This window comes from Lampetra planeri, chromosome 43 (genome assembly GCF_965212315.1).
Source record: "Lampetra planeri chromosome 43, kcLamPlan1.2.h2, whole genome shotgun sequence".
In the NCBI taxonomy this organism is placed as follows: Eukaryota; Metazoa; Chordata; class Hyperoartia; order Petromyzontiformes; family Petromyzontidae; genus Lampetra; species Lampetra planeri.
In genome coordinates, this window is record NC_136149.1 from 8,325,989 (window position 1) to 8,352,949 (window position 26,961).

General features: G+C 47.1%; 1 protein-coding gene across 1 annotated transcript; it reads right to left on the bottom strand.

The window, feature by feature from the left end:
- Window positions 1–4,664: 4,664 nt before the first annotated feature.
- On the bottom strand, window positions 4,665–26,704 carry LOC144732702 (lysophosphatidic acid receptor 6-like). The gene is made up of 3 exons (XM_078614278.1): window positions 26,103–26,704; window positions 16,834–17,347; window positions 4,665–6,760 (listed from the first exon to the last, which is right to left on the bottom strand). Exons 2-3 carry the CDS (start codon window positions 17,342–17,344, stop codon window positions 6,060–6,062), a joined length of 1,212 nt encoding a protein of 403 aa, XP_078470404.1. The 5' UTR covers window positions 17,345–17,347; window positions 26,103–26,704; the 3' UTR covers window positions 4,665–6,059.
- Window positions 26,705–26,961: the final 257 nt, after the last annotated feature.

Genomic DNA, 26,961 nt, shown 5'->3' on the forward strand with positions numbered 1-26,961 from the left:
CCTCCGACAGGCAAGGCTGGGTTGGCTGGGTCATGTAGCCCGCATGCCCAGCCACCGCATGCCGAAACAGCTTTTGTTCGGCCGGATAAAGGTGGCTAAACGGGTGCAGCATGGGCTAGAGAAGATATAGAGATATGTGGTACAGGAGGATGTGGAGCTGAGTGGACTTGCCGATGACTGGTACCAGCGGTGTCAAGATCGGCCTCTGTGGAGGAGGCTCGTGAAGGACGCTACTGGGCAGTTAGAGGCAGTCGCCCTCCAACAACAACGGAGGGCGGAGGAGCGACGCTCACAACAACGAGCGGAGCGTCAGGTGGCTAAAGCACAGCAAGTTGGCACAGTAGGGGGCACAGGTGGTGCATCAGCTGGTTATCTCAGTCAGTCTACTCGTGGCACCTGGGTCTGCCCCGTGACCTCCTGCCAGCGGGCGTTCGACACTTCACGTGGACTCAAAGTGCACATAGCCTGGCACAAGCGTCGTAGTGACGTCACCGCCACTGAGTGGCAAATGGCGGTTGTTGTTGTTTTGGTGGCGGTTAGCGCTGCGCTGCACGCTATGAACCCGACGACTCGAGTTCAATTCTCGCTCACGGCCACTATCACCAGTGACAGCGATTATCTGAACCGGTCCTAGGTCGACTCAGCCTCAAATTAGTACCTGGTGCGGTGTGTAAACATCGCCACTCGGGAGACAAAGGCGGTCGTGCGTGGTGTTGGCCACCCACTAACAGTACTTGCCCCAACAGTCTGTTGAGGCTATACAGGGGATCTCAGTCTTTGTGGTGGCGGTTAGTGAACACTGCGCTTCGAACCTGGTGACCCGAGATCGCTGGCTACCCACGCCCTCGTGTGCCGTGCCGGCCTTCATAGGTGCTACTCGCTTACAGCACTTGTCCCAACAGTCTGTCAAGGCTACTCGGGTGATCTTTGTGGTGGCCGTGTGGGTTGTTTGGGGGAGCTCAGATTCTGGCTCGGATATCACCAGTCTATAACTTTCAACATTATTTTAATTTTACCAGGTGAGGCCCACATATACTGTAGCTCTTTTTCAGAATCGACCTGGCCACAAATGATAGCTCAACGACGTGGTTCAATCACGTGGACATTTATAGCAGCCAAATACTCTAAACGCACATTGATTATAAATGTGGAGGGAAAACCGGGAGGAGCCGGAGATAAAATCCACGCGACCATGGGGAGAGAGACATTCAAACTCCAAATGTACAGCAGGCGGCATCATGGTTGGGAGCGAACCCACCACCTCTTCCATACGAGGCGAGGTAGTTAACATCTCGCCCACGCTTGTGAAAAGGGTGACATGTCTACTTATATTTCCATCATCATTTTCATACCGGCCAAGCAGATTCCACAGATAGAAGCTGTTGGGCACACAGCCCGGACCCGCTCGGGTGCATGCAGGGGAGGGCCAATTCCTTGATAATTGAGACGGGGATTGGGCCCAGATATGTGGATCCTGCCTCATGCCCCTCGACTCTAGACCGATTTGGACACGCAGTGAGGACTATGGTGCCCGACTCTGCTGATGAGACCGCCGCGTGTCGAAACCGGTCCAGAGTGTTTGCTTGCCTTTAATGAATGCTACTGAAATGGTGCACTCCCAAAAGCACGTGCGGCTGATGGGATGTGCGAAAAAGATGATTTTTCTCTTGGAATATGGCGAGAGGAGATATTTGAAGGAGGCATTGCGTGTGTGTTATCTATTTTGTTCTTTATTTTCTCCACAACGATGCTCGTGATTACTTTACTCGGTGTTATGAGCCACCTGGCCAGGATTGGTCAACCCTTGGCATTGCTTTTCACTCGGGCTTCAGGGAGAGCTCTGTAACGTCACAGACCCAGTGTTCGTCATTTGGGTGGCCTTCAGTGCGGGCCACGACAATACACAGAGAGTGAATACACCCCCCATCGTCATCATCATCACCGCCGTGCTGCTGCCACAAACCCCCAATGGTTAGAAGTGGCGTGGCGGACCCCCCACACGCACTGATGGTGATGTCTTATCGGCGAAAGTGCCCCCCCTCCCGCCACCCCCTCCCCTCTGAAAATGAGGGAAGAACGCTGGGATTATGCTCACGCGCAGCACACGCGCCGCGCTCGCCGACAGCTGCAACAACACGACGGCGACCGGTGACACGAGACAGACAGCGGGGGCGATGACTCCGAGGTGGAGGCTTTATAAGGATGGACGCGGAGTGGAGGGCGCCCGGTGACCATTCCCGAAACTAAACACCAAGCCTGAACGTAAACATCACAAATGGGCGGAAGAGTTTCGGCTCTAAACAAGAACCGCTCAGAATAAACACAGATCAAACCCCGGGGGGCCCTCGCTAAGACAACACGGCTGGTTCCATCGCCATTGTGGTCACCATCATCGTCGAAACGACGTCAATCGAAGCGATTTACAGAGTGGGCGGTGGATAACGAGACAGGACGGGTGATGATGCTGTCAGCGACGTGCGTGTGGGGTTGAGGCGACGCAAATCAGGTTGCGGTGAGCGCGTTGCACCATGAACCCGGCCACCTGAGTTCGATTCCCGCTCACGGCCAACACCGGTGACGATTATCCGAACCAGTCTTGGGCCTACCCTAGGTTGACTCAGCCTCAAATGAGTACCTGGTGTGGTGTATAAACATTACCACTAGGGATGCAAAGGCGGCCGGGCGTGGTCATTGGCCACCCACCCCCTTGTGTGCCATTCCGGCCTTCATAGGTGCTGCTACCTGCTAACAGTACTTGCCCCTTACAGTCTGTCAAAGGCTATAGGGGGGATCTTTGCCTTTGGGAGTGGGGTTGTGTGAATGGGGTGAGCGTGCCACTGTGACGACGTTGCTTTGCCGCGCGATGCTCGGCCTCCGCCTCCGCCAGATTTACGAACGGATTCCCCATCTGACGACGCGACGCCAGGAGCACAACCGCGTGCGCAAAAAAAAATTGGGAAGAGTCGACAAATAATTTTGACCGTATGAGGATCACCGTGTATGCTGCTCTGTATTCAATGGCAACAGAGTAAAGAGTGAACGACGTTCATAAAAAAAAACACACAGGTAAAAAAATATATCATTATCATACACTGAACAGTAACATGGAACACTGTCATTGTCGTAGTAATAATAACGTTGTATAAGTTAAAAGAATGAGCATTTTTTATGCCTTCATAAAAAAAAGTGTGACCATACTACATGAATATACATCTGTAGAGTGTTTAACAGGTAGTCTTCTGACGACTTTTTTTAACAGGGAAGTCTGTGTAAAGTGGAACCCTCGTTTCATCCCATACAGAACCCTCGTCTCATCCCGTACAGAGCCCTTGTCTCATTATGAAAAGTTTGGCTCCGAATGTCGGACAAGTCTAAACAATTAAATGTAATGATTCATGAAATGTAATAACCCTACAAGTCCTAAACAATATTCTTCGGTAAATACTATTTTTTTAAAAAGATATGCACATGAACACTATCGATGAATCTACGAGACGTTATTAAAGTATACAACTGAGCTTAGATATTACATTAGATTCAGTTAATGAATTGAGTCACCGTTTGTCTGACATACGAGCACAGGGCACAAGGAGTGGCCCCGAGGGGAGAGGCCCCAAGGGGAGAGGCCTACTGCTCTGTGTGGCGTTCGGTGCCGGGAGGCAGCCCTGGGTGGCCACAGATACGAGCACGGGAACGCGCAGCCCCGGCATGCGTGTGGCAAGTCACTCCGCTTGACAATCCATGAATGTGTCGCAATTTTGATTCGAGAATTGGTGTTTTTCTTCAATCAACGTTTTTTGAAATATATAGGGCATCGGAAAATGAATATGCCAATAAGAAAGTTGATTAGTTGTATTGTTGTTCGAGATACTCACCTAAGTTTGACATGGATATTTGCATTAGACTTATAAGTTTTAGTATATTGTGAATATTGATTGCTACTTTCTGTTTCAGGAGCTCCATTTTATGATATAAAGACAAGTCCGCTCCTTCATCTGACTTAACACCATTCGATTTTTATCTTCGAAGTGTGTTAAAAAGTAAAGTCTAACACCAGCAAACAAAGGGACCTTGCAGAAGTTAAACATCGTATTGTTGATGCTGCTGTGTCATCATCCATCCCTACAGCTGTATTGGGAAATCTTTCATAAGAGTTTGAACGCCGAATTAGATGGATTAGAATGAATGATGGACGACATGTAGAAGTGTATTAACAATTCTAGAACATCCCATTAATACCATACAAAATTAAACAAACTAAAACTATTACATGTATTTATATTAAATTTATGTCACTATCTCGAATAACAATAAAACTAATCAACATTCTTTTTGGTATATTCATGTTCGGACACCCTGTATACTGTTACTGATTCTATATCCATTCAATACATTGCCCCAAGTGTAGCATTTGGATATATAATCTGCATGTAATTTGCGTTTATCATAACTAAATAGACTGACGATTGGACGCGTCTATAGTAGGTTCGCCCACCTTTCCCACCACAGAACCAATCCCAGTCATGGCTCTCAGTTTATCAATTATGTGCAGGCGACTGCAATAAAGTTCAACACAGCAACACCCCTACCAGATCTCGCTCGACATACATTGCTGCCACCTGAACACAGATGCAATTTTTTATGGCCTATACCTGAGTCAAACCAGGGGCCTCGGTATGGAAAATTTACATAACCCCAACCAGGCAGTGATTTGCGTACACTCTGAAAATGCAGAGGGCAATACGGAGTGTGACCTGGGCTTATCCCAGCCAGTTGGCAAACACGGACGTGAGCTATGGAACTCTTTTTCAGAAGCGACCTGGCCACAAATGAAAGCTCAACGAAGTGGCTTATCACGTGGAAATGTATAGCAGCCAAATAATTGAAACGTGTGCTGATTCTTAATGTGAAGGGAAAAACCAGAGGACCCAGAGAAAAATCCACATGACCACGGGGAGAAAGAATACACAAACTCCAAATATACAGCAGGCGTTGGGAGTCGAGATAAAACCACAACCTCCTGTATACCAGGTGAAGTAGTTAACATCTCACCACCGTGGCTTTGGTAGCCTGTAGTGCATCAGCAATCTCTATCCCCCCGTGGTGCGCGCGTGGTGTGCACGCGCGTGCGCGTTCTGCGTAGTGCACAGCCTTCTCCACGCCATCATGCCGTGGGGGAGGCCGTGATGGCGTGGAGGAGGCCGCGATGGCGTGGAGGAGGCCGTGATGGCGTGGAGGAGGCCGCGATGGCGGGGAGGAGACCGTTATGGCGTGGAGGAGGCCGTGATGGCGGGGAGGATGCCGTGATACACTCACTCATCTTACACTGACTCACTCACACATCATACACTCACTCACACTACCACTGACTCACTCACACATCATACACTGGGAGTGTCATGCTTCCAGATATGGCTGCAAGTTTGGTCGTAAATGTTATGTATATCGTTTATTGTTAAATTTGAATCAAAGTTCCTATGATTACTGTTGTTACATTGTATTTTATGGCTTTATTTTGGTGATTTCGAAAACATATGGTTAAGCCATGTTTCTCTGCAGAAGTGCGGAGTTGGCCTGATAACTTGAATCTAAATTGTCTTATGGTTGTTATTGTTTGACTTGCATCACACTGGGATTTTTGCACTCAGCGTTGTAATACGGTGGTTGTTTTTGGAAGATTTGCTGGTTTATCTAGGATGTTTCTGTTGTGCGTAGTTGCTTTAAGATGTTCTCTGTTCATATTTTGTTTGTTGCGGTTGCACCCGACTCAAGAGCCGCATGGCTCACAGGGCTATACCTAATAAATTAAACTTGAACTTGAAACCCACCACCATTATTTACCTCCTGTTGATGGGGGTGAGCCCACAACAGCCTGGGATTCACAGCACCCCCACACCCCACCTCAACGGTTTACCACACCCACTTCATCATCATTTTGTTCAGAGAGCAGAGCCGTTCCCTGTTGTTTGTCAGTTTCCTGCCCTGACCAGAGTACTGTCCACCCCCTCATGACAACTGGAGCCTGACCCCGTCCCACAGGGACCTCCAATAAACCCCCTTCAGGTGTCAGAACGCAGCATCATGACTGCCGGCTCACTGGAGCATTGCTGTCCCTCCTCCTCCACCGACCAAGGCCACCGACAGTGGCACCAGCGGCGCCAGCGGCTCCCTCCGCCGCTGCAGACAGGGCCAGCGCCGAGCGTGAGTGCCCGGCGGAAGGCCCTGGCCCGGTAGTAGTAGATGAGCGGGTCAAGGACACAGTTGGAGCTGGCGAGGCAGAGCGTGATGGGCTGCACGAAGCGCACCACCTGCTCCAGGCGCGCCCAACCACGCAGCACTTGCCGCCGGAGCAGCATATAGAACACCATCTCGACGTGGTAGGGCGCGAAGCAGATGACAAAGATGGCCAGCGTGCTGACCACCAGCCGGCCCACCTTGCTGAGGTCGTCGTCCCCCTCTCCGCCGCCGTCATCGTCACCGTCGCCGTCCCGATGGCCGGTCGGGCGGTCGGTGGCCGTGGCGGCAGTCCCTCCCCGCGGGGCCTTGGCGTTGCCCAGATGGACGTGGAGGAATTGGCGGCGGTCGCGGCGCACGCGGCGCAGAGCTCTGACGATGCCACAAGAGCACAGCGCCATGATGGAGAGTGGGACAATGAAGCCGACGAGCTCCACCGCCAGCACTACGGCAGAGAGCGTCTCCCAGTCCGACTCGGAGAAGCCCTGGAAACAAGTTTCGGCTGCGCCAGCACCAGCAGCAGTGACTGCACCGGCAGCAGCATGGTCATCATCAGCCCCAGCACACGCCAGCAGAACAATAGAAATACTGTCAGTACCAAATCAGATACCGCTGCCACCAACAACAACAATACTGTCCATTATAGTAGTAGGTTTTTACCCTTTTAAACTGGTACAAAACTGACACCTTTATTCAAGGCATCATGTTTGCAATAACCACAACACAAGTAGTCAAAAAAGCAAACAAAAAGAAGAAACTCTGATAATGATAATAATATGCACTGTCCTTGAAGTTGATTGGTCCACACCCGAGACGGCTTTCTTTAGAGCCTAGTCCCCATTGGTGTTGGACCAGATGACACCAGAAGGCGTACAACTCAAACACAGTGCAATATCAGAGTCTTGAGAGCTCGGGGTAAGCATTTACACTATGAGATCTTCAAGGATAGTGCATATTATTATCATTATCAGAGTTGCTTCTTTTTGTTTGCTTTTTTGACTACTTGTGTTGTGGTTATTGCAAACATGATGCCTTGAATAAAGGTGTCAGTTTTGTACCAGTTTAAAAGGGTAAAAACCTACTACTATCTTTTGCCACTGGTAAAAGAGATCTCATAGAATACTCTCCATTATCATCGTCATTGGCCATGGTCAGTCCACTGCTGGAAAAAGGCCTCCCCAAGCCACTGCCACTGTTAACGATCCTGAGTACAGCAATTTTGTTGTTGTTGCCAAGTGAAATATATATAATTGTATATGTTTATATAATTTAAAGAATATTATACACTTTATTGTATAAGAATAGGTTTTACCCTTTCTGGCAATAAAACAGGTATAAAGATGTTAAAATACCAAACAGAAACATTTTTCAAGGAATCCTGTCTGCATTAACCACACGTACTTGTAGTCAACATGCAAAAAAAAAACTTGCTCTGGTAAAGGTTCCATATTGTAGCTGTTTACCGCGAGATATAAATTCCCTGATAGTGCATTGTCCGTGCTGTTCGCCTTTTGGCGTTCTCTGGTCTAACACTGGTTGAGACTAGGCCACAAAGGCTGTCTGTAGTGTAGGCTAATCAATTTCAAAGACAATTAATATATTATGTATCAGAGTTTGTTTACATGTTCATCACATGTACGTGTGGTTAATGAAGACTTGATTCCTTGCAAACGGTATCTATTTGGTGTTTTAACATCTTAACACCATTTGTATTGCCAGAAAGCATAAAATCTATTCTTATTTTTAATACTTATAAACAGTTGTTCCTTGAAAAGATAAATATCAGCGAGCCCACCAACACCGCCACCACCGCACTGCCCAGCTTGGATCGTCCGATACACAAAACTGCAGACCATATAATTTCACACTGCCTCAAATATAGGTTTAAAGCTGGGGTGCGTGATTGGGCTCGCCTCCACTTCAGCAGGAGGGAATTCAATGGAAGGTTAATCCATGCACGGGTACAGTCAAGGGGTGGCTTCCTATTAGTCAACCACTCAGGAGGAGTTGGAGACTCTGCTGCCACGAACAAAAACAAAGCACATGCCTCGGTTGTTTTTAATGTCATAATACAACTACATCTCACCACAAACCACCCACATGGAAACCGTGGTACAGTACGCTCCTAGCATGTGTGGGTATCGAAGCATCTGAGCCATAAGCTTAAGGGATATTAGCTTGCCGGACGGGGAGTCGGGGACCAATGATGAAAAGAGTACAAACTCCCTGATGGACTAGACGAGTGACGGACTAGGATGGGTGGAGGGAAAGTACGAACGCTCTTGAGCCGCCTATAATGTTTCTTACTTAAACACTCTACATCACGCCCTCCGGTGGCGCCCCTGCCCCCCCCCCCTCTTTCTACAACCATGTTAGCTGCACTTCGACGACTCGAATACACGGCACAACGTGATGAAACAGGTCCGCGTATTGTCTTGATAACAACAACCAGGGCCGGATCATGGTCCCGTGACGACCCTGGGAACAAGTCTTTTGGAGCCCCCCCCCCGCTTTTCTATATTGGTGTCTTTCTTGCCTTTCTCCTCCCAAAATCATCCACTAGATCGTCAAAATCTATCTGTCTGACAAGGTCTGACTCTATTGACATAAGTGACAATGAGCTGAGACGTGTTTGGCACATGCTACTCCGCAGCTCATTTATTATTCTGCCTAAAAGGGAAAATGTCTGCTCACCCTGGCAGTTTGTCACTGGCAAAGTTAGAAACATCCGAAGTGCCACGAAAACATTGGGGAACACCGACTGCAGATTAAGTGCCTGCAACGTCGCAAGCAATTTAGTTGGGCACTTCTCACCCTCAGAGTCAGACATGAAAGTCTTGAATTGGATGAGTTCGTTGGCAAAGTTAATTTCCAGGTCTGATGGATATGCAGCGGAGAGTGCATTTACCTTTTCCACTATGACATCACTGTTAGACACCTGATCTGACATAAACAGAACTCCAAAGAGACTGGTCAAACGCTTGTAAGCGTCCAAGCAATGTTTAAGGCATGCCACTAGCTTATCAATGACCACATAAAATGTTTCTATTTTGAACTTTTCCCTCCCCTCAAGTGTCACACCTGGCTCTGAGCTCTCATCTGCAAATGTTTTGTGTTTCCTCTTTCGCTGAAGATTGTGCTTATATGACTGAGAGACACCTGTCACATCTAAGGCCGCCCTTTTAAAAGCGTCAAACTGGTCTCGCTGTCCCACCACAAAATCCCTCAACAAAGACAAAAGCTGCGCTGCTACAGAGATGTCAATGTCACTTGTCTGTAGGTGCATGCTTGTAGCGTGGAACCGGTCAAGTATGACGTCCCAGAAATGTGCCATGAACACCATCTCTAAGGTGTCCAATTTAGCACATAGTCCAGCGGCCTCAATTCGAGTATCTATTTTCTCATTAGCATCATTGCACATACCATTGAAGGCCTCTCTAATATGAGTGTAATTTCTCCACAGTGCCTTGGTTGACTCTGCCCGAGCACTCCACCGAGTACTGAACAGCGATTTTAATGTCAGTCTGACATCTGTCTTCCGAAATACTTTCCTCCATCTGTGTGTGGATGAAGAGCAAAATGTGTACAGTGACTGCAACATGTTAAATAAAACTCTTCAGCCTCTGGGCTACTGTCGTTTAAGGTGTTGACACCAACTAAGTTAAGTGAATGCGCTGCGCAAGGCACAGACTCTATCAGTGTTTTTGTTTTGTTTCAGGTGGGCCTGTAGCCATTGTATTTTCCTGAAATGTTGCTTGCATTGTCATATGACTGACCTCTACAGTTTGAGAGGTCCAACCCAAGGCCCTCCACCATCAAAGGCACACAGTCTGCTAAACTTTACCAGTGTGGCTCTCAATTGGCTCAAGTCCCAGGAATCGCTCCACCACATTCCCGCTGCTGTTAATAAACCGGAATATGAACGTCAATTGGTCCACATGTGACAGGTCTGGGGTGGAGTCAACAATTATTGAAAAATACTTGGCATCCCAAATTTCATCTGCTATTGTTTGGCGAGTTTTATGACCCATTAGCTCAATGAGTTCTTCACATATTGTCGATGACAAATAGGACACTGTGCCTCTTCCTTTTTCCCAAACTTTTTAATATGTTCAGCTAAGAATGGGTCAAATTGTGATAGCATTTTTAGGATGCCAAGGAAATTACCATTATGGGTTGACCCAAACCGTTCATCAAATCCTCGAAGCGCAAGTCCTCTTTCACCCAAGAACTTGATCACTGCTACAACTCTTTTTAAAATGTCCTTCCAGTATTTATGTTCCCCATCAAGTTGCTGCATGAGATCTGCATCTATAGCACTGCCCTTTGTCCGCTGGTGCAAGGCAAGCATGCATGATCTGTGTTCTGCACTCTCTTCGTGTTCCCCTATTATTTCAGAGTGCTTCCAGTCACTAAATCCCTGAATAAAGCCACCGAGCTTGCTGGAGAACAGTTTGCATGCAAAACAGTACACACAACCTGTTGAGGGTGAGTACAGTAGCCACTGTCTAAACACCTTCTGCCTATTTGGCAATATACAGTTCAGAAGTTGATTGTTGAAACTTCTAGTCTTTCCAAGTGCTCTATCTCGGACTGAAACTGGGTATTTTTCACTGCGGTTTTGGAAGGGGACTGCTCCTCTTTCAATCAGCACTGACTTAACAATGTCACTGGAAGTGCTTTGCCATAATGAAGGGTCAGTGACCTCATAGCACCAGGATTGGCTTGGTTGCTGATTTGATTTTTGTGAATTGCCCAACTGCTCCTGAGGTGGAAATGATGGTTCTTGTATACCATTGGCTGTTGAGGGTTCGCCTTCAAAAGATGGCTCTGGGGGAGTGACAACATTACTGGAAACTGAACTAGTGCTAATTCATTTCTCACAGCTGACAATAGTGCTGCTGTCATCATTATTACCATGAGATGTTTTTTTGAAAGACGTTGGCAATGAGTGGAACACTTTGAAGCAAAACTTCCTCTCTTGCCTCCTTTTCTTTTTTGGCTTTCCTTTTGGAAGCACCACTATTCCAACGTTTGTAGTCCATATTTCAGAACTAGTATGCTATTTATATGAATATATTTATAGCATTTCTAAATATTATTACATAATAATAGAATTAACATATATTAATAATGACAACACCCTTCAAATACTGTTGTTGGAAAATACAATCAAGTAGCAGTATTTTTTAGTCTACTTGTACCTAAAGGCAGTTTTGAGTAGATAAAAGAAAAAAGCACATAAAAGAAAATAACCATAACCCTTTAAAAAGGCTGTTAGAAAATATCCCTAAGGAGGGATTGTTGAAATAGCGTTTAAAAAGGCTGTTGCTTTAGAAAAAGATGAAAAAAGTCTCTGAATATATTACTGTGGTTTACCAAGAAAGAAAACAAGCATCTGTCTGTGGCTTTTCCTACCAAGAATTGTCTTAAATACCTGCCTAACACAGAGAGAATAATGTTGCTTGAAATTCAAAAGATAACTTTTTTTCATTGGCTGAACAACCAATAAAGGTTTCTGATAAGTCAGTGAAATGACTTGGTGGAGACTATGCACATAGGCCACAACCCATCGATGGGGAGGGGAAAAAAAAGACCTCGTAAGAGCTGTCGACAATTTGCATGTCAACGTTAGCATTATCGACTTCCGTGGATCTAAAAACAGATGGTCTATGGAAAAAATGAATGGGGTTTTCCTTAATCTTTAAGTATGGATTGGGTCTCTTATATTTGCGTTAGTGTGTGAAAAAATATAGCTTTTGCCATATTTGTTTAATGTTTCACAAACCGCGGTGTATTTTTAATAATTGATTTGTCAACGGCTAACTAAACTCTCGAGCCCTCGGTCTCACTAGCTGGCTTTTTAGTGCAGCTAATTTAGCTGTAAGGGCAGCTAGCTAAATAATTTGTTAACAAGCTGAATCATATGGGCAGCTAGCTAGGGAAAATGGGCAGCTAGCTAAAATAAAGTGATAGCTAGTTACAGTAAGTCAAATAACGTAACGCCTTGCCATAATAAGACGCCCTCAACCTGTCCTGTTATGCAGAATGAACTGACGTGTTGGTGAATATTGCATCATGTCACTGCGTGTTGTAGCGTGCCAACCAGTGTCTCAGTTGTACAGATGCACTGTACTCTCCGAGAGGCTCTCGTTTTAAGCATGCACTGTATGTACCAAGGTGCCCAGGTGTTACGCTCGATGTAAGCACCGAGGGGCCTGGGGGCCCTAGTGGTCAACTCGCACTGTAAGCACCCAGGGTCCCGGGGGACCTAGTGGTCAGCTCACGCTTTAAGCACCGACGGACCTCACATTGTAATCGCTGCGGGGCCCGGGGGACCCTAGTGGTCAGCTCACATTTTAAATACTAAGGGGCCTGGGGGCCCTCACATTGTAAGCGCCGAGGGGTATGGGGGGCAGTAGTGGTCAGCTCACATTTTAACATCAAGGAGTCTGGGGGGCCCTCACATTGTAAGCACTGAGGGGTCTGGGGGGCCCGAGTGGTGAGCTTGCGCTGTGTGCACTGAGGGCCCTGGCGTTCAACTTCCTTCGGAAGTCTTGGGCCATGCACCGCACACGGCACGAGGCTTGGAGGCCCCCTGGCAGTCTGAGGCCCCGGGGCACTGGCCCCACTAGCCCGGTCCATAATCCAGCCTTGACAACAACAACGACATCTCACCTCATCTTCCCCTGAGTTAGAGGAAAGATTGGAGGCATTCTCATACCTGTGCGGTGTGTATGAATGTATGTATGTTGAACTTCTTTTACACCTTATGTAGCCAACCGCGCTAATCAGTAGTGTGGGGGAAGGACAACAAACTAACACACAAAAAGCAGTTCTTATTACTCTTTCCGGTTTGGCAGCGGAGATCTCATTCCGAATCAGTCGACTGGTGCTAACATCAGCTTCGTAACGCTGTGTGGTAGCTACCTGGCCTATCGTTCCATATATGGGCACCAAGGTGGCAAAAGTTTACTCCCTCGCCTGGTATGCAGGAGGTCGTGGGTTCGATCCCGACTCTAAACCTGTATATTTGGAGTTTGCATGTTATCTCCGTGGTTGTGTGGATTTTTCTCCGGGTCCCCTGTTTTTTTTTCCATATTTCAAAAACATGCATTTAGAGTATGTGGTTGCTATACATATCCACATGATGACAAGCCACTTCGTTGAGCTATCATTTATGGCCAGAATGATTCTGAAAATGAATTTCATAGCTCAGTGGGCTGTACCTGGTAAAATAGTTTATATGAAGCTTTGGGCATTCTCAGCCACAATTATACCATTCCATCTCTATGCTTGTGAAACGTGGACCCCTTGTTGAGGGTGAGTACAGTAGCCACTGTCTAAACACCTTCTGCCTATTTGGCAATATACAGTTCAGAAGTTGATTGTTGAAACTTCTAGTCTTTCCAAGTGCTCTATCTCGGACTGAAACTGGGTATTTTTCACTGCGGTTTTGGAAGGGGACTGCTCCTCTTTCAATCAGCACTGACTTAACAATGTCACTGGAAGTGCTTTGCCATAATGAAGGGTCAGTGACCTCATAGCACCAGGATTGGCTTGGTTGCTGATTTGATTTTTGTGAATTGCCCAACTGCTCCTGAGGTGGAAATGATGGTTCTTGTATACCATTGGCTGTTGAGGGTTCGCCTTCAAAAGATGGCTCTGGGGGAGTGACAACATTACTGGAAACTGAACTAGTGCTAATTCATTTCTCACAGCTGACAATAGTGCTGCTGTCATCATTATTACCATGAGATGTTTTTTTGAAAGACGTTGGCAATGAGTGGAACACTTTGAAGCAAAACTTCCTCTCTTGCCTCCTTTTCTTTTTTGGCTTTCCTTTTGGAAGCACCACTATTCCAACGTTTGTAGTCCATATTTCAGAACTAGTATGCTATTTATATGAATATATTTATAGTATTTCTCAATATTATTACATAATAATAGAATTAACATATATTAATAATGACAACACCCTTCAAATACTGTTGTTGGAAAATACAATCAAGTGGCAGTATTTTTTAGTCTACTTGTACCTAAAGGCAGTTTTGAGTAGATAAAAGAAAAAAAGCACATAAAAGAAAATAACCATAACCCTTTAAAAAGGCTGTTAGAAAATATCCCTAAGGAGGGATTGTTGAAATAGCGTTTAAAAAGGCTGTTGCTTTAGAAAAAGATGAAAAAAGTCTCTGAATATATTACTGTGGTTTACCAAGAAAGAAAACAAGCATCTGTCTGTGGCTTTTCCTACCAAGAATTGTCTTAAATACCTGCCTAACACAGCGAGAATAATGTTGCTTGAAATTCAAAAGATAACTTTTTTTCATTGGCTGAACAACCAATAAAGGTTTCTGATAAGTCAGTGAAATGACTTGGTGGAGACTATGCACATAGGCCACAACCCATCGATGGGGAGGGGAAAAAAAAGACCTCGTAAGAGCTGTCGACAATTTGCATGTCAACGTTAGCATTATCGACTTCCGTGGATCTAAAAACAGACGGTCTATGGAAAAAATGAATGGGGTTTTCCTTAATCTTTAAGTATGGATTGGGTCTCTTATATATGCGTTAGTGTGTGAAAAAATATAGCTTTTGCCATATTTGTTTAATGTTTCACAAACCGCGGTGTATTTTTAATAATTGATTTGTCAACGGCTAACTAAACTCTCGAGCCCTCGGTCTCACTAGCTGGCTTTTTAGTGCAGCTAATTTAGCTGTAAGGGCAGCTAACTAAATAATTTGTTAACAAGCTGAATCATATGGGCAGCTAGCTAGGGAAAATGGGCAGCTAGCTAAAATAAAGTGATAGCTAGTTACAGTAAGTCAAATAACGTAACGCCTTGCCATAATAAGACGCCCTCAACCTGTCCTGTTATGCAGAATGAACTGACGTGTTGGTGAATATTACATCATGTCACTGCGTGTTGTAGCGTGCCAACCAGTGTCTCAGTTGTACAGATGCACTGTACTCTCCGAGAGGCTCTCGTTTTAAGCATGCACTGTATGTACCAAGGTGCCCAGGTGTTACGCTCGATGTAAGCACCGAGGGGCCTGGGGGCCCTAGTGGTCAACTCACACTGTAAGCACCCAGGGTCCCGGGGACCTAGTGGTCAGCTCACGCTTAAAGCACCGACGGGCCTCACATTGTAATCGCTGCGGGGCCCGGGGGACCCTAGTGGTCAGCTCACATTTTAAACACTAAGGGGCCTGGGGGCCCTCACATTGTAAGCGCCGAGGGGTATGGGGGGCAGTAGTGGTCAGCTCACATTTTAAACATCAAGGAATCTGGGGGGCCCTCACATTGTAAGCACTGAGGGGTCTGGGGGGCCCGAGTGGTGAGCTTGCACTGTGCGCACTGAGGGCCCTGGCGTTCAACTTCCTTCGGAAGTCTTGGGCCACGCACCGCACACGGCACGAGGCTTGGAGGCCCCCTGGCAGTCTGAGGCCCCGGGGCACTGGCCCCACTAGCCCGGTCCATAATCCAGCCTTGACAACAACAACGACATCTCACCTCATCTTCCCCTGAGTTAGAGGAAAGATTGGAGGCATTCTCATATCTGTGCGGTGTGTATGAATGTATGTATGTTGAACTTCTTTTACACCTTATGTAGCCAACCGCGCTAATCAGTAGTGTGGGGGAAGGACAACAAACTAACACACAAAAAGCAGTTCTTATTACTCTTTCCGGTTTGGCAGCGGAGATCTCATTCCGAATCAGTCGACTGGTGCTAACATCAGCTTCGTAACGCTGTGTGGTAGCTACCTGGCCTATCGTTCCATATATGGGCACCAAGGTGGCAAAAGTTTACTCCCTCGCCTGGTATGCAGGAGGTCGTGGGTTCGATCCCGACTCTAAACCTGTATATTTGGAGTTTGCATGTTATCTCCGTGGTTGTGTGGATTTTTCTCCGGGTCCTCTGTTTTTTTTTCCATATTTCAAAAACATGCATTTAGAGTATGTGGCTGCTATACATATCCACATGATGACAAGCCACTTCGTTGAGCTATCATTTATGGCCAGAATGATTCTGAAAATGAATTTCATAGCTCAGTGGGCTGTACCTGGTAAAATAGTTTATATGAAGCTTTGGGCATTCTCAGCCACAATTATACCATTCCATCTCTATGCTTGTGAAACGTGGACCCCTTTAAGGAAACATCTGCGCCAGTTCAATACATTCAGGCTGGCCTGTTTGTGGTCCATCCTGGGTTTAACCAGGCTGCATTGTGTGAGGAACTCACAGACCTTTGAAATATCTGGACAGTCTCATCGGTTAGCTCCTCTGGGGTTCTTTAGGTCATGTAGCCTGCATGCCCAGTCACCATATGTCCAAGCAACTTCTATTTGACCAAATGGTAGCTAATGGGCATAGCAACGTCCTTGAGATGGGGTACAGGATGATCGGCCTCTGTGGGGGAAGCTCTTGAAGGATGCTACTGGGCAGTTGGGAGGCAATCGCACTCCAACAACAAACGCAGTGCATAGGAGCAATGATGACAACAACGAATGATGTGCCGGGAGGCTAAAATGCAGCAAAAACAGCCCCCCCCAGTTGCCCCCCCCTCCCACCCCCCTCCACCACCCACCACACTCACCTTTCACGAACCCCAGCTTGGCATTGGTGGTGTCGAGCAGGTAGATGGGGATGGTGCCGAGCGCGACGATGACCCAGACGCCCAGCGCGACGAGGCGCGCCACGCACGGCGTGCGCACGCCCGGGAAACGCAGTGGGTGGGCGATGGCCAAGTAGCGGTCGGCGCAGATGCAGGTGAGGAAGAGCACGCTGGCGTACAGGTTGGCGTAGAAGAGGGCGCTCGTCAATTTGCACAGCGCCTCGCCGAACATCCAGTGGCGGTGTGCGTGGTACGAGATGCGGAAGGGCAGCGACAGGACGAAGAGCAGGTCGGTGGTGGCGAGACACGTCATGTAGACGGTGGCGCCATTTTTCAGCGGCCGCAGGCGGCGGCAGAAGACCCAGAGGGCCAGCGCATTGGCCGCCAGTCCCACGGGGAAGAGAAGGCTGTAGATCACTACGTAGAGGGTGTCCTGGAAAGCGGGGTGGGCGCTTGCGCCGGAGGAAGAGTTCAAGTTGCCAGAGGACGCCATCACCTGCGCGGGGTGGGGGTGAGTTGGGGAAGACGCAGGAGAGATGGCGGGAGGCTTGTGGTGGTCGACGGCGATTCCAAGAAGTGGGTAAAACGTGGACACCGCTTAATAGTCGGGCGGGGGCCTGGTGTGCAGGAGGTCGCGGGGTTCGATCCCAACCCTGACGATGCCTACTGCTGTATATTTGAAGTTTGCGTGTCTCTCTCTCCCCATGGTCGCGTCGTTTCGCTCCGGGTCCTCTGTTTTTCCCTCCACAATAAAAAACACGCGTTTAGGGTATTTGGCTGCCATAAATTTCCACGTGACGATAAGCCACTTTGTTGAGCTATCATTAGTGGTAAAGTCATTTCTGAAAAAGAGCTACAAAGCTCAGTGGGCCTTCCCTGAAAATAAATATATAATTAAGAGTGAATATGCACTTCCACGGTTGTGGAGACTCACGCTTGGCACGCCTACTCCCAAAACACGGCTCACATAAACACACGCAATGCTCATAAACACAGGCAACTCACACAACAAGGACAAACAACAAAGATCCCCTGTATAGCCTGAACAGACTTTTGGGGCAAGCGCTGTTAGCGAGTACCTATGAAAGCCTGAACAGCACACGAGGGGGTGGGTGGCTAATACCACGCCCGGCCGCCTTTGTCTCCCCAGTGGCGATGTTTAGGGGAGGCCCAGGACCGGCTCAGATAATTGTCACTGGTGGTTGGCCACGAGCGGGATCGAACTTGGGAAATGCCAGGTTGGTAGCACAGCGCACAATCAGTGCCAGCACCGTGCCTCCGCAGATGCATGCTGGGAAACTCTGATTGGTAGGCCTCCAGGTATACCTTCAGTTGGATTCCAGCTGTCTCAAAGCAGGTTATTGAATCCTGCAGCAAACGCCTCTATGACCCGGCACCTCGTGCCTTACCCTCGACTGAGTCTATTTCCTGCGATCCGGCTCCATACCTTCCTGTGCTCTACATTATTGAGTAAACAATCAACTGTGTTTTCATTTATTTTTGTACGTTTAACTTATTTTGCACCGTACGTAGCCAACTCGGTGCGGAATTTGATATAGTGCCCTTCACAGTAACATTTTCACATAGCGCTTCACAATTAAATGTAACATGAAATCAACACTATTTCAGTGACACAAAATAAAAAGTATACATACACATTCTAGGTTTGAAGCTTTCGTGACTGCAAGGATTCATGCTCTTTGTTTTTTTTCGCTTAAGCGGTTGTGCTTTCGCTACATTGTCCCCACCTGAAGAAGGACGCTTGTGTTGCGCCCGAAACGTCGTGATTTTATTTAGTTTTCATTTATTTTATTTTTTACCTACGTGACTTTACCGAAAAAAAACAAAGAGTATACATACACATTCGTTCAAAATATCTAAATGCGAATTTACAATAGTATTGATGGTGTACGTCACATCAACAAAACGTCGACAAGCACGCTGCACCATGAACACACTCGACGCAGAAACACAGAACTCAGAAAGTCGTACTCAGAATCCAACAAAACCGGATTATAAATCCATTCCCCAGCGAGAAAGCTAAGCCCCACAAAAACCCGACCGTCGAATAGTGGTTGTCGAGCCGACAGTTCACTCCATCGGGGAATGGTGTCACACCGAAGAGATGGGGTATTCAAGCCACCTTTTAAATGCGCATAAACGACAGTACCAGCTTTTCCGATGTGAATGGGAGGGGGGGAGAGGTCACTCCACATCGTGGGAGCCAAACAAAGGAATTGGCCAGCCCCTTCCTTAAAGTGACAACACCTACACCGAAAAAGCCAGAGGAAGGAGGCTCATGTGTCATGGATGTTGGAGACTTGTGGTGATGGAACACATCTTTACAAAAGTTCAGAAGTAGGCGGGAACCCATGCCGCCACCATCCGATGCCATTCATTTTAAGTTAGTCGGAGGATTGTAAATGTTATCCTGAGTAGAGCCGGCAACCAACAAGTGTAAATCTCTCCAGCGCCGGGGGAGATGAGTTCAGTCATTACTCTTGGCGGCTGCATTCCGTAGGACTGTAGTTTGGAGGTGTTTACTTCGTGTTGCGTGGTAGGCCAGAATAGACAGCGATTCTAAATAAATCAAGCTGAGAAATTCTGTATGTGTAACGTCGCTTAAAATGTTGCTATATATCAACACAATAAGAGAAGACGCTGACCATCATGTATATTTTGTATCCAGAATGGGTAACACAATTGAATCAAATATATTATACTCTTAGGTTTTTTCGGTAAAGTCACGTAGGTAAAAATTTTAAAATTAAAATTAATAAAAGTAAAATAAAAATGAAATAAAAATAAAAAGCACGACGTTTCGGTGGCAACACAAGCTTCCGTCTTCAGGTGGAACCGTCACAGCACGATAGCTGCATCAAGTAAATGAGAGATTACAAGAGATACCACTCCGTATATATAATGGTTGAGGGGGGGCAGGAACGGCCCACTTTTATTATTATGGTAAGGTGCGGCTTGAGACTACGGCTAGACTACATAACAAATGACTGAGCCTTTATTATGGTGAGGTGCGGCTTGAGACTACGGCTAGCCTAGATAACAAAATGCTGCAAATGAGACCGAGCCTCTGCCATGTAGATGGCAGAGGCTCGGTCGCAGTTGTGGTGATTGCTACATTGGAGAAACGAGACGTCATGTCTCTGATCGTGTCCGCGAGCACAAGTCAGATCTGAAACACGGCAGAACTGATTCTTCGGCCGTTGCCGATCATTGCTACAACTCTGTGGGCTCTCATGAAATTGTCTTTTCCGAGACCAAGGTGCTCTGCAAACCTCCTGGCTACCATCAAAGGTTTGTACACGAAGCCATACAAACATACAATGACAGACATAATTTCAACCGTGATGATGGTTACAAACTGAGTAATCATTGGAAAGATGTGATTAACCATGCAAAAAAGATTTAACTACACTTATTTAGACCATCTTATTTGACAGACAACTATTCTTGAGTTACTGTACAGGTTACTGATAGACAGCCAGTTTTGTTTTACCAGGTTTAGCTTCTTTTTTCACACACTGGTTTCCTGCTATAAGTTTTACCCACCAAACAACATAGCAGGAGGCTGTTTCTTCCTGACCTGCTTTTGTGCTTTTACCATCTACATGGCAGAGGCTCGGTCTCATTTGCAGCATTTTGTTTTGTAGGCTAGCCGTAGTCTCAAGCCGCACCTCACCATAATAAAGGCTCAGTCATTTGTTATGTAGTCTAGCCGTAGTCTCAAGCCGCACCTTACCATAATAATAAAAGTGGGCCGTTCCTGGCCCCCCCCCTCAACCATTATATATAGGGAGTGGTATCTCTTGTAATCTCTCATTTACTTGATGCAGCTATCGTGCTGTGACGGTTCCACCTGAAGACGGAAGCTTGTGTTGCCTCCGAAACGTCGTGATTTTTATTTCATTTTTATTTTACTTTTATTAATTTTATTTTTTTGCCTACGTGACTTTACCGAAAAAAATCTAAGAATATGAATCCTTGCAGTTACGAAAGCTTCAAATCTATAATGAAATATATTACTTCACAATTTTAACAATCGGTAACTTTTTGATTACACTCATGCTTATTTTTCCTATAGCTTGCTATGGAGCTCTCATAACCCAGCCACTCCCTTTCCTCTCCAGGCTTCACTGCCCCCAACTTCTACTTCACCATTTTATATCGACTCTTCTACTCCCTACGTTGCCCCAACTGACAGCCCCGTGGCTGCCCGTTAACTGCCCCCACACTCTACCTCACGCCCACGAGCTGCAGGAGTGGGGTGGCTCCATCCACTCAGTGGCGCCGACAACGCTCACACTCAGCACCGCGAGTCGGGAGTTCCATCCCCTCCCCTCCCCGCTGTGGTGCCACCTCGCCCTCCTATCACACAGCCCCTCAGCTGCTTCATACACAACAAGGACCGGGCTTCACTACAAATGCATGACAAAGAGTGTATGCGTCTGTATTAGAAGCGACGGCTACTTCACCACCAATGGCTGCTCGTACTAACAAGGGGGGCGTGTACACGACGCAGGTTTCCGAGGTGATAAAAAGGGGCAGTCCTCGTCACCAGATAGGCGAGGTGCTGCTCAAGTCCCAGATGACAAAATTTCGTGTAAACTCCCAAACTCTTTAAGATGATGATAGAATAACAAAGGCGGATATGAGGAATCGCGAGTGCATATAATACATTTATTTTTAATCTTAATCCTAAACTACTGAAAATAAATAATTAAGGTGGAATAAATCTGGCACCCTCGTGAGTTCAGATCAACTGCGTCTAGGTTTGCCAATTGATTTATTTGTGCCAGCAAGAAGAAGCAATAGCAAGCAGCGCCTATTCGGGCATTGAGTGGAAGAAGATTGTATAGATCAGGGGTCGGCAACCTGCGGCTCCGGAGCCGCATGCGGCTCTTTTGAACCTTGACCGCGGCTCCGGGGCGGATGCTAGCGAGGGGAGGAGGCGCACTGTGACACCTGCTCTGGCGTTGCCGCTGCTGACAGGTCGCCGCTCCGCTCCACACTGCCCGCCCGGTGACAGGCAATAACGTTGCCGTTGCTTTGTCACATGTTTGGAAGAAGTAAAAACCTTCCTGGGCAGCAAAGAGCTCACCTTTGCTGAGCTGGAACAGCCAGAGTGGCTGGAAAAATTACATTTTATGGTAGACATGACAGCACATCTAAACACGCTAAATACAACCCTTCAGGGGAAAGGAGGCACAGCCCTGCACATGCTGGAGAAGGTTTTGGCATTCGAGCGCAAGTTGACAGTGTTTGTCAAAGATTTACAGAGAGGTACACTGTCTCACTTTCCCTCTTTGAGAGAGTTCAAACAAAGTCATGATACGATAAATTTGGAATATTTCAAGTCTGCAATCACCACAATGCAAAGTTCGTTTGGGAAACGATTCTGTGAGTTCAGAGAGGAAAAAACGACATTATCCTTCCCTGTCACTCCCCTGGCGATCGATCCATCCCTATTGAATATGACTGCATTTGAAGGTGTAAGTCAACCTGATCTTGAGATGGAACTGGCCGATATAGCCGACAAAGATATATGGGTGTCCAAGTTCAAATGCTTGACCGCTACTCTTGAGGATGTTGCCCGTCAGAAGGCCATTCTGGCTCAGAATCATAAATGGAGTGATATTGAAAACCTTCCCAAACAGGACAAACTTGTATTCGAAACATGGAATGCCATCCCCAACACTTATATAAACATGAAAAAGTATGCATTTGGAGTCCTGTCGATCTTCGGCTCCACATATGTATGTGAGCAGGTCTTCTCCAACATGAACTATATTAAAAACAAACATCGATCACGCCTCACAGATGACAGCTTGCAAGCCTGTGTGAAAATTAAGGTGACGTCTTACAGCCCTGATGTGCAGACTGTGCACTGAGGTTCAGGAGCAAAAATCCCATTAACCAGGTAATTTAGCTATTAATTTGCAAAAATATATTTTACATTGTTAAGTGAAAAAGTCCTTTTTTTATTCAGATTGACAGCTGACTGCACGATCCTGTATATAGCAATAAGGTAAGAAACAATATATGCAGTGTTATATTTGTTTTAAATGTTGCAATGGTTTTGCGGCTCCCAGTTTATTTTTTCCTTCGGAAACGGGTCCAAGTGGCTCTTTATGTCTTAAAGGTTGCAGACCCCTGGTATAGATCCTCAACAATGTTGATGTCGGCAAGGCAAGCTGTTAAAAAGGCAACATTGCAACCAACCACCCTGCCAACTCGAACGCACAACCGGGAATCATTTTGTTTTGTTCGGACTCGTCTTAACCACAAAAATTCGCATGCTGTCCTCTGTCCCGAAGATATGACTTGAACCACAACATCGCTGAGTTACTGAATCTCAAACGAGTCTGTCGATGGTTCAGCAAAACAAAATTCGTGGTCAGCTGCATCGAAGGCCGCCGACGGGTCCAGTAAATCAAATCCCGGCGCGTGAACCACAAATCCGAACGAGTTAAACGACTAGGTTTTGTTCATAATACAGGTTGTTTTTAGGTTAGATCTCGTAAATATATAAATGTGTCGTTAAGCCCGCCACCACCCGACACAGCCAATTAGTAGGGTTTGTCACGTGAACAGAACGTGCCAATTCGTTAATAGTACAGTACACCGGTGTGTTGGAGAGCAAAGCCACAACAACATTTATAATCTGAGTACGACGTTTCGGCAGTAATTACAACTATCTTCATCAGGCAACAGCCATATTTGTGGATCAATCCTCCTGTTTTGTTCCTTAAATAGAGGGAGAGATGTGATGACGCCACTCGTGTGCCCTCCTTGCGCGAAGTGGTGGGGGGATTCATGAATGCGTATTACTGACTATGGGTATCCGTAGGTTTTGTTCCAGTGCTTTATATCTTGCTCGGAATCCTGATTAGAAAGAATCTAGAAGAGTAATGGTGATGGTGTAGTTTTGGAGCTGATTGAACACTGCCCACTGACACCTGCTGTATATTTGGAGTTTGCGTGTCACTCTCCCCGTCTCCCCATGATCGCGTGGATTGTTCTCCGGGTCCTTGGGGTTTTTCCTCCGCATTTATAATCAAAGTGCGTTTAGAGTATTTGTCTGCTCGAAATATCCACATGATGGCCCATTTTCGTCGAGCTATCATTTGTGGCCAGGTCGCTTCTGGAGCAGAAGCCGATGAGAGGCTGAACAGGAGGTGGATGAGGTAGTGACTGCTGAAAGCGTCATCAGGCGTCGTCAGGCCGTGTGAAAGGCGTTCAATAGGGCTTCTCGCATTGACACGGTGGTGAGATGTTGATTACCTCGCCAGATATACAGGACGTTGTGGGCTCGATCTCAACCCTGACGCCTGCTGTATATTTGGAGTTTGCGTGTCTCTCTCCCCCGTGGTCGTGTCAATTTTTCTCCGGGTCCTCCAGTTTGTACCTCCACATTTAGAATCCATAACACGCGTTTAGAGTATCTGGCTGCTAGATTTGTCCACGTGATGATGATACGCCACTTCGTTGAGCTATCATTTGTGATGGGCTGGTCGCTTCTGAACCGTAAAAATAAAAAAGTTGCATACATAGTTTATAGACAGAGAGAGAGCCAGCGGACTTCCAATCCGGCTTGCTTAGCGACTACGATTTGCCCCTTCCGATTAGCATGGTTGGCTACGTACGGTGCGAAAGAAGTTCAACATACATACCAGTAGATGTAACAAGTGCGTGTGTTCGGCGGTATATGTGCCAGGATATACGTCATATGTATATAGCTGTGTGTATAGATACATCTGACAGCTATTCATGTGTATCTTCTTTTGGTCTTTCGGTAAAGCCACGTAGATAAAACAAATAATAAAAATAATATTATTAAAATAATATTATCTTTTTTAAAAAGAATATTATTTTTATTATTTGTTCTATATACGTGGCTTTACCGAAAGACCCAAAGAAGACCCAAAAAGCTCCTTACTATTAAAATTCCTTCCCTTTATTACTGCTAACCCTACCTCCTCCCTTTGTTGCTACTAATCCTACATAATGCACGGGCATAATATGACTTTGAGATCCCCCCCCCTCCTACGCATTCCACAAGTAGTGACTAATCCCATATCTGCATTTCCCATAAATATGCTAAATTCCTCTGTTGATATGCAAATTCCTTTGTCAAGGCGCCCTTCCTCCCCTAACCCAGCTTAAATATACGCTGCCAAGCTTGGTGGTGTTCATTCAGACGCTGTCTTTCCGACAGACCTGTTCTTCACCTGAGGACGGCTGCTTGCGTTGTGGCCGAAACGTCGTGAGAATTGTATTTTATGTTTTATTTTTATTATTTTATTATTTCCCTTCTACGTGACTTTACATAAAGAACCAAGAAGACCCAAAGAATATGAATTCCTGCAGTCACGAAAGCTTTAAGTCAATTCATGTGTATGTTCAAACAAAGATAAATACCCCCTGTATAGCATTGACAGACTGTTGGGGCACGGCACGGCACACAAGCGGGTGGGTGGCCAGCACCACGCCCGGTCGCTTTTGTTTCCCCAGTCGCAGATGCTGACACACCGCACCGGCTACTAATTTGAGGCCGAGTCGACCTAGGCGAGACCCGGTACGGGTTGACATATTCGTCGTTGATGTTGACCGTGAGCAGGATACAAACTCTGGAAGCCGAGTTCGAACCACAGAGCGCTAACCACTGCGCCCATCGCTCCCCGCGAAACACGTGTGTTAAACGCGCACATTCAGTACATACTCGTGTCGTACGGGACATCTCAATACGCTTTTAAATATACCTAGTCTGTAGTGGTTGGTCGAAGGGAGGATTGACCATACTTCACCACAGTGGTCAGTACTAAACAATGTTTTATTTTATTTTACCAGCTAAGGCCCACTGAACTCTGTAGCTCTTTGTCAGAAGCGACCTGGCTATCACAAATGATGGCTTTATCACGTGGACATCAAAAATAGCAGCAGCAGCCAGATAATCAACGGATGTGTTGAAGGGGCTCATTGCCTCGGATCAATGTCGACGTGACTCGCCACTGAGACTGCGAGCCGTGAGTGACCTGGACATCGAAATTGGTTTCAGCGGGTCCCGAAGCTCACAGTGCACGCTAACCACTGCGAGCCACAGCTCCTTCCCCGCACAAACGCGCGACTCGCAACGAACCGTGGGTCCGCGTGACGCGATTCCCCATCGGAATCCGAGCCGAGGCAAAGCTGGATCATGAATGCATGTCGAGCGTCGCTGCCACTTCTTTACTCACCTCGTCCTCAACGCGTGCCCCGCCACTTTCCAAACAAGGCGAGAGGGGAGTTGGTTAACACCAGACCCTCAAACCTCTTGCTGGTGACAGCACGAGCTGCTGCTGGTGGCGGTGATGATGACGACCCACCATCGCAAGCTCCATGCTGCTGTGGACTCTCGCGAAAGGCGTCACAGCTCATGAACGACTCAGCAAGTCCTGGGACCGTCCCCTCCTCCTCGTCCATCAGCGAGTCCCCGGCGCGCGCTGCGTGATGTAATCCTCCCCTCCGTGCGTGTGGGTGGGGTGACAGCTCACAGTTGTGAGCTCCGAGCCAGAATCCGAGCTCCCCCCAAACACCCCACGCGGCCGCCTGTGGGGGCAAATGCTGCGTGCGAATGGCACCTATGAAGGCCGGGATGGCACACGAGGGGGTATGGGTGGCCAGCACCACGCCCGGCCGCCTTTGTCTCCCTAGTTTGAGCGATATTTACACACCGCATCGGGTACTCATTTGAGGCTGATTCGACCTAGGGGAGGCCCGGAACCAGTTCAGAAAATCATCGCTTCTATTGGCCTCATTGACCGTGATCGGAAATCGAACTCGGTCGCTGGGTTCGTAGCGCAACGCGCTGACTGCTGCACCTCCTACGTGTGTGAGTGCAATCCGTGTGTGGTCCGTGTCTGGCGGCGATTGAGTGTGTGTGGGTAGTGCCGTGGTTAGCGCGCTGCGCTACGAACCCGGCCACCTGAATTCAATTCCTGTTCACGCCCAACATCGGTGACTCATAATTAAAACGAGCACCTTTGATGTGGTGTATATAAAACATCAGCCCCATCAGCCCTGGGAAGACAAAGGCGGCCGGGCGTGGTGCTGGCC

Bases quoted from the DNA above. Each gene is read 5' to 3' on its own strand.
- LOC144732702 (XM_078614278.1), bottom strand. From the start codon at position 17,344: ATGGCGTCCTCTGGCAACTTGAACTCTTCCTCCGGCGCAAGCGCCCAC. The intron at 6,761-16,833 runs GTGAGTGTGGTG...CTGCCGGTGCAG, and splicing joins CAAGCTGGGGTTCGTGAAAG to TCACTGCTGCTGGTGCTGGC.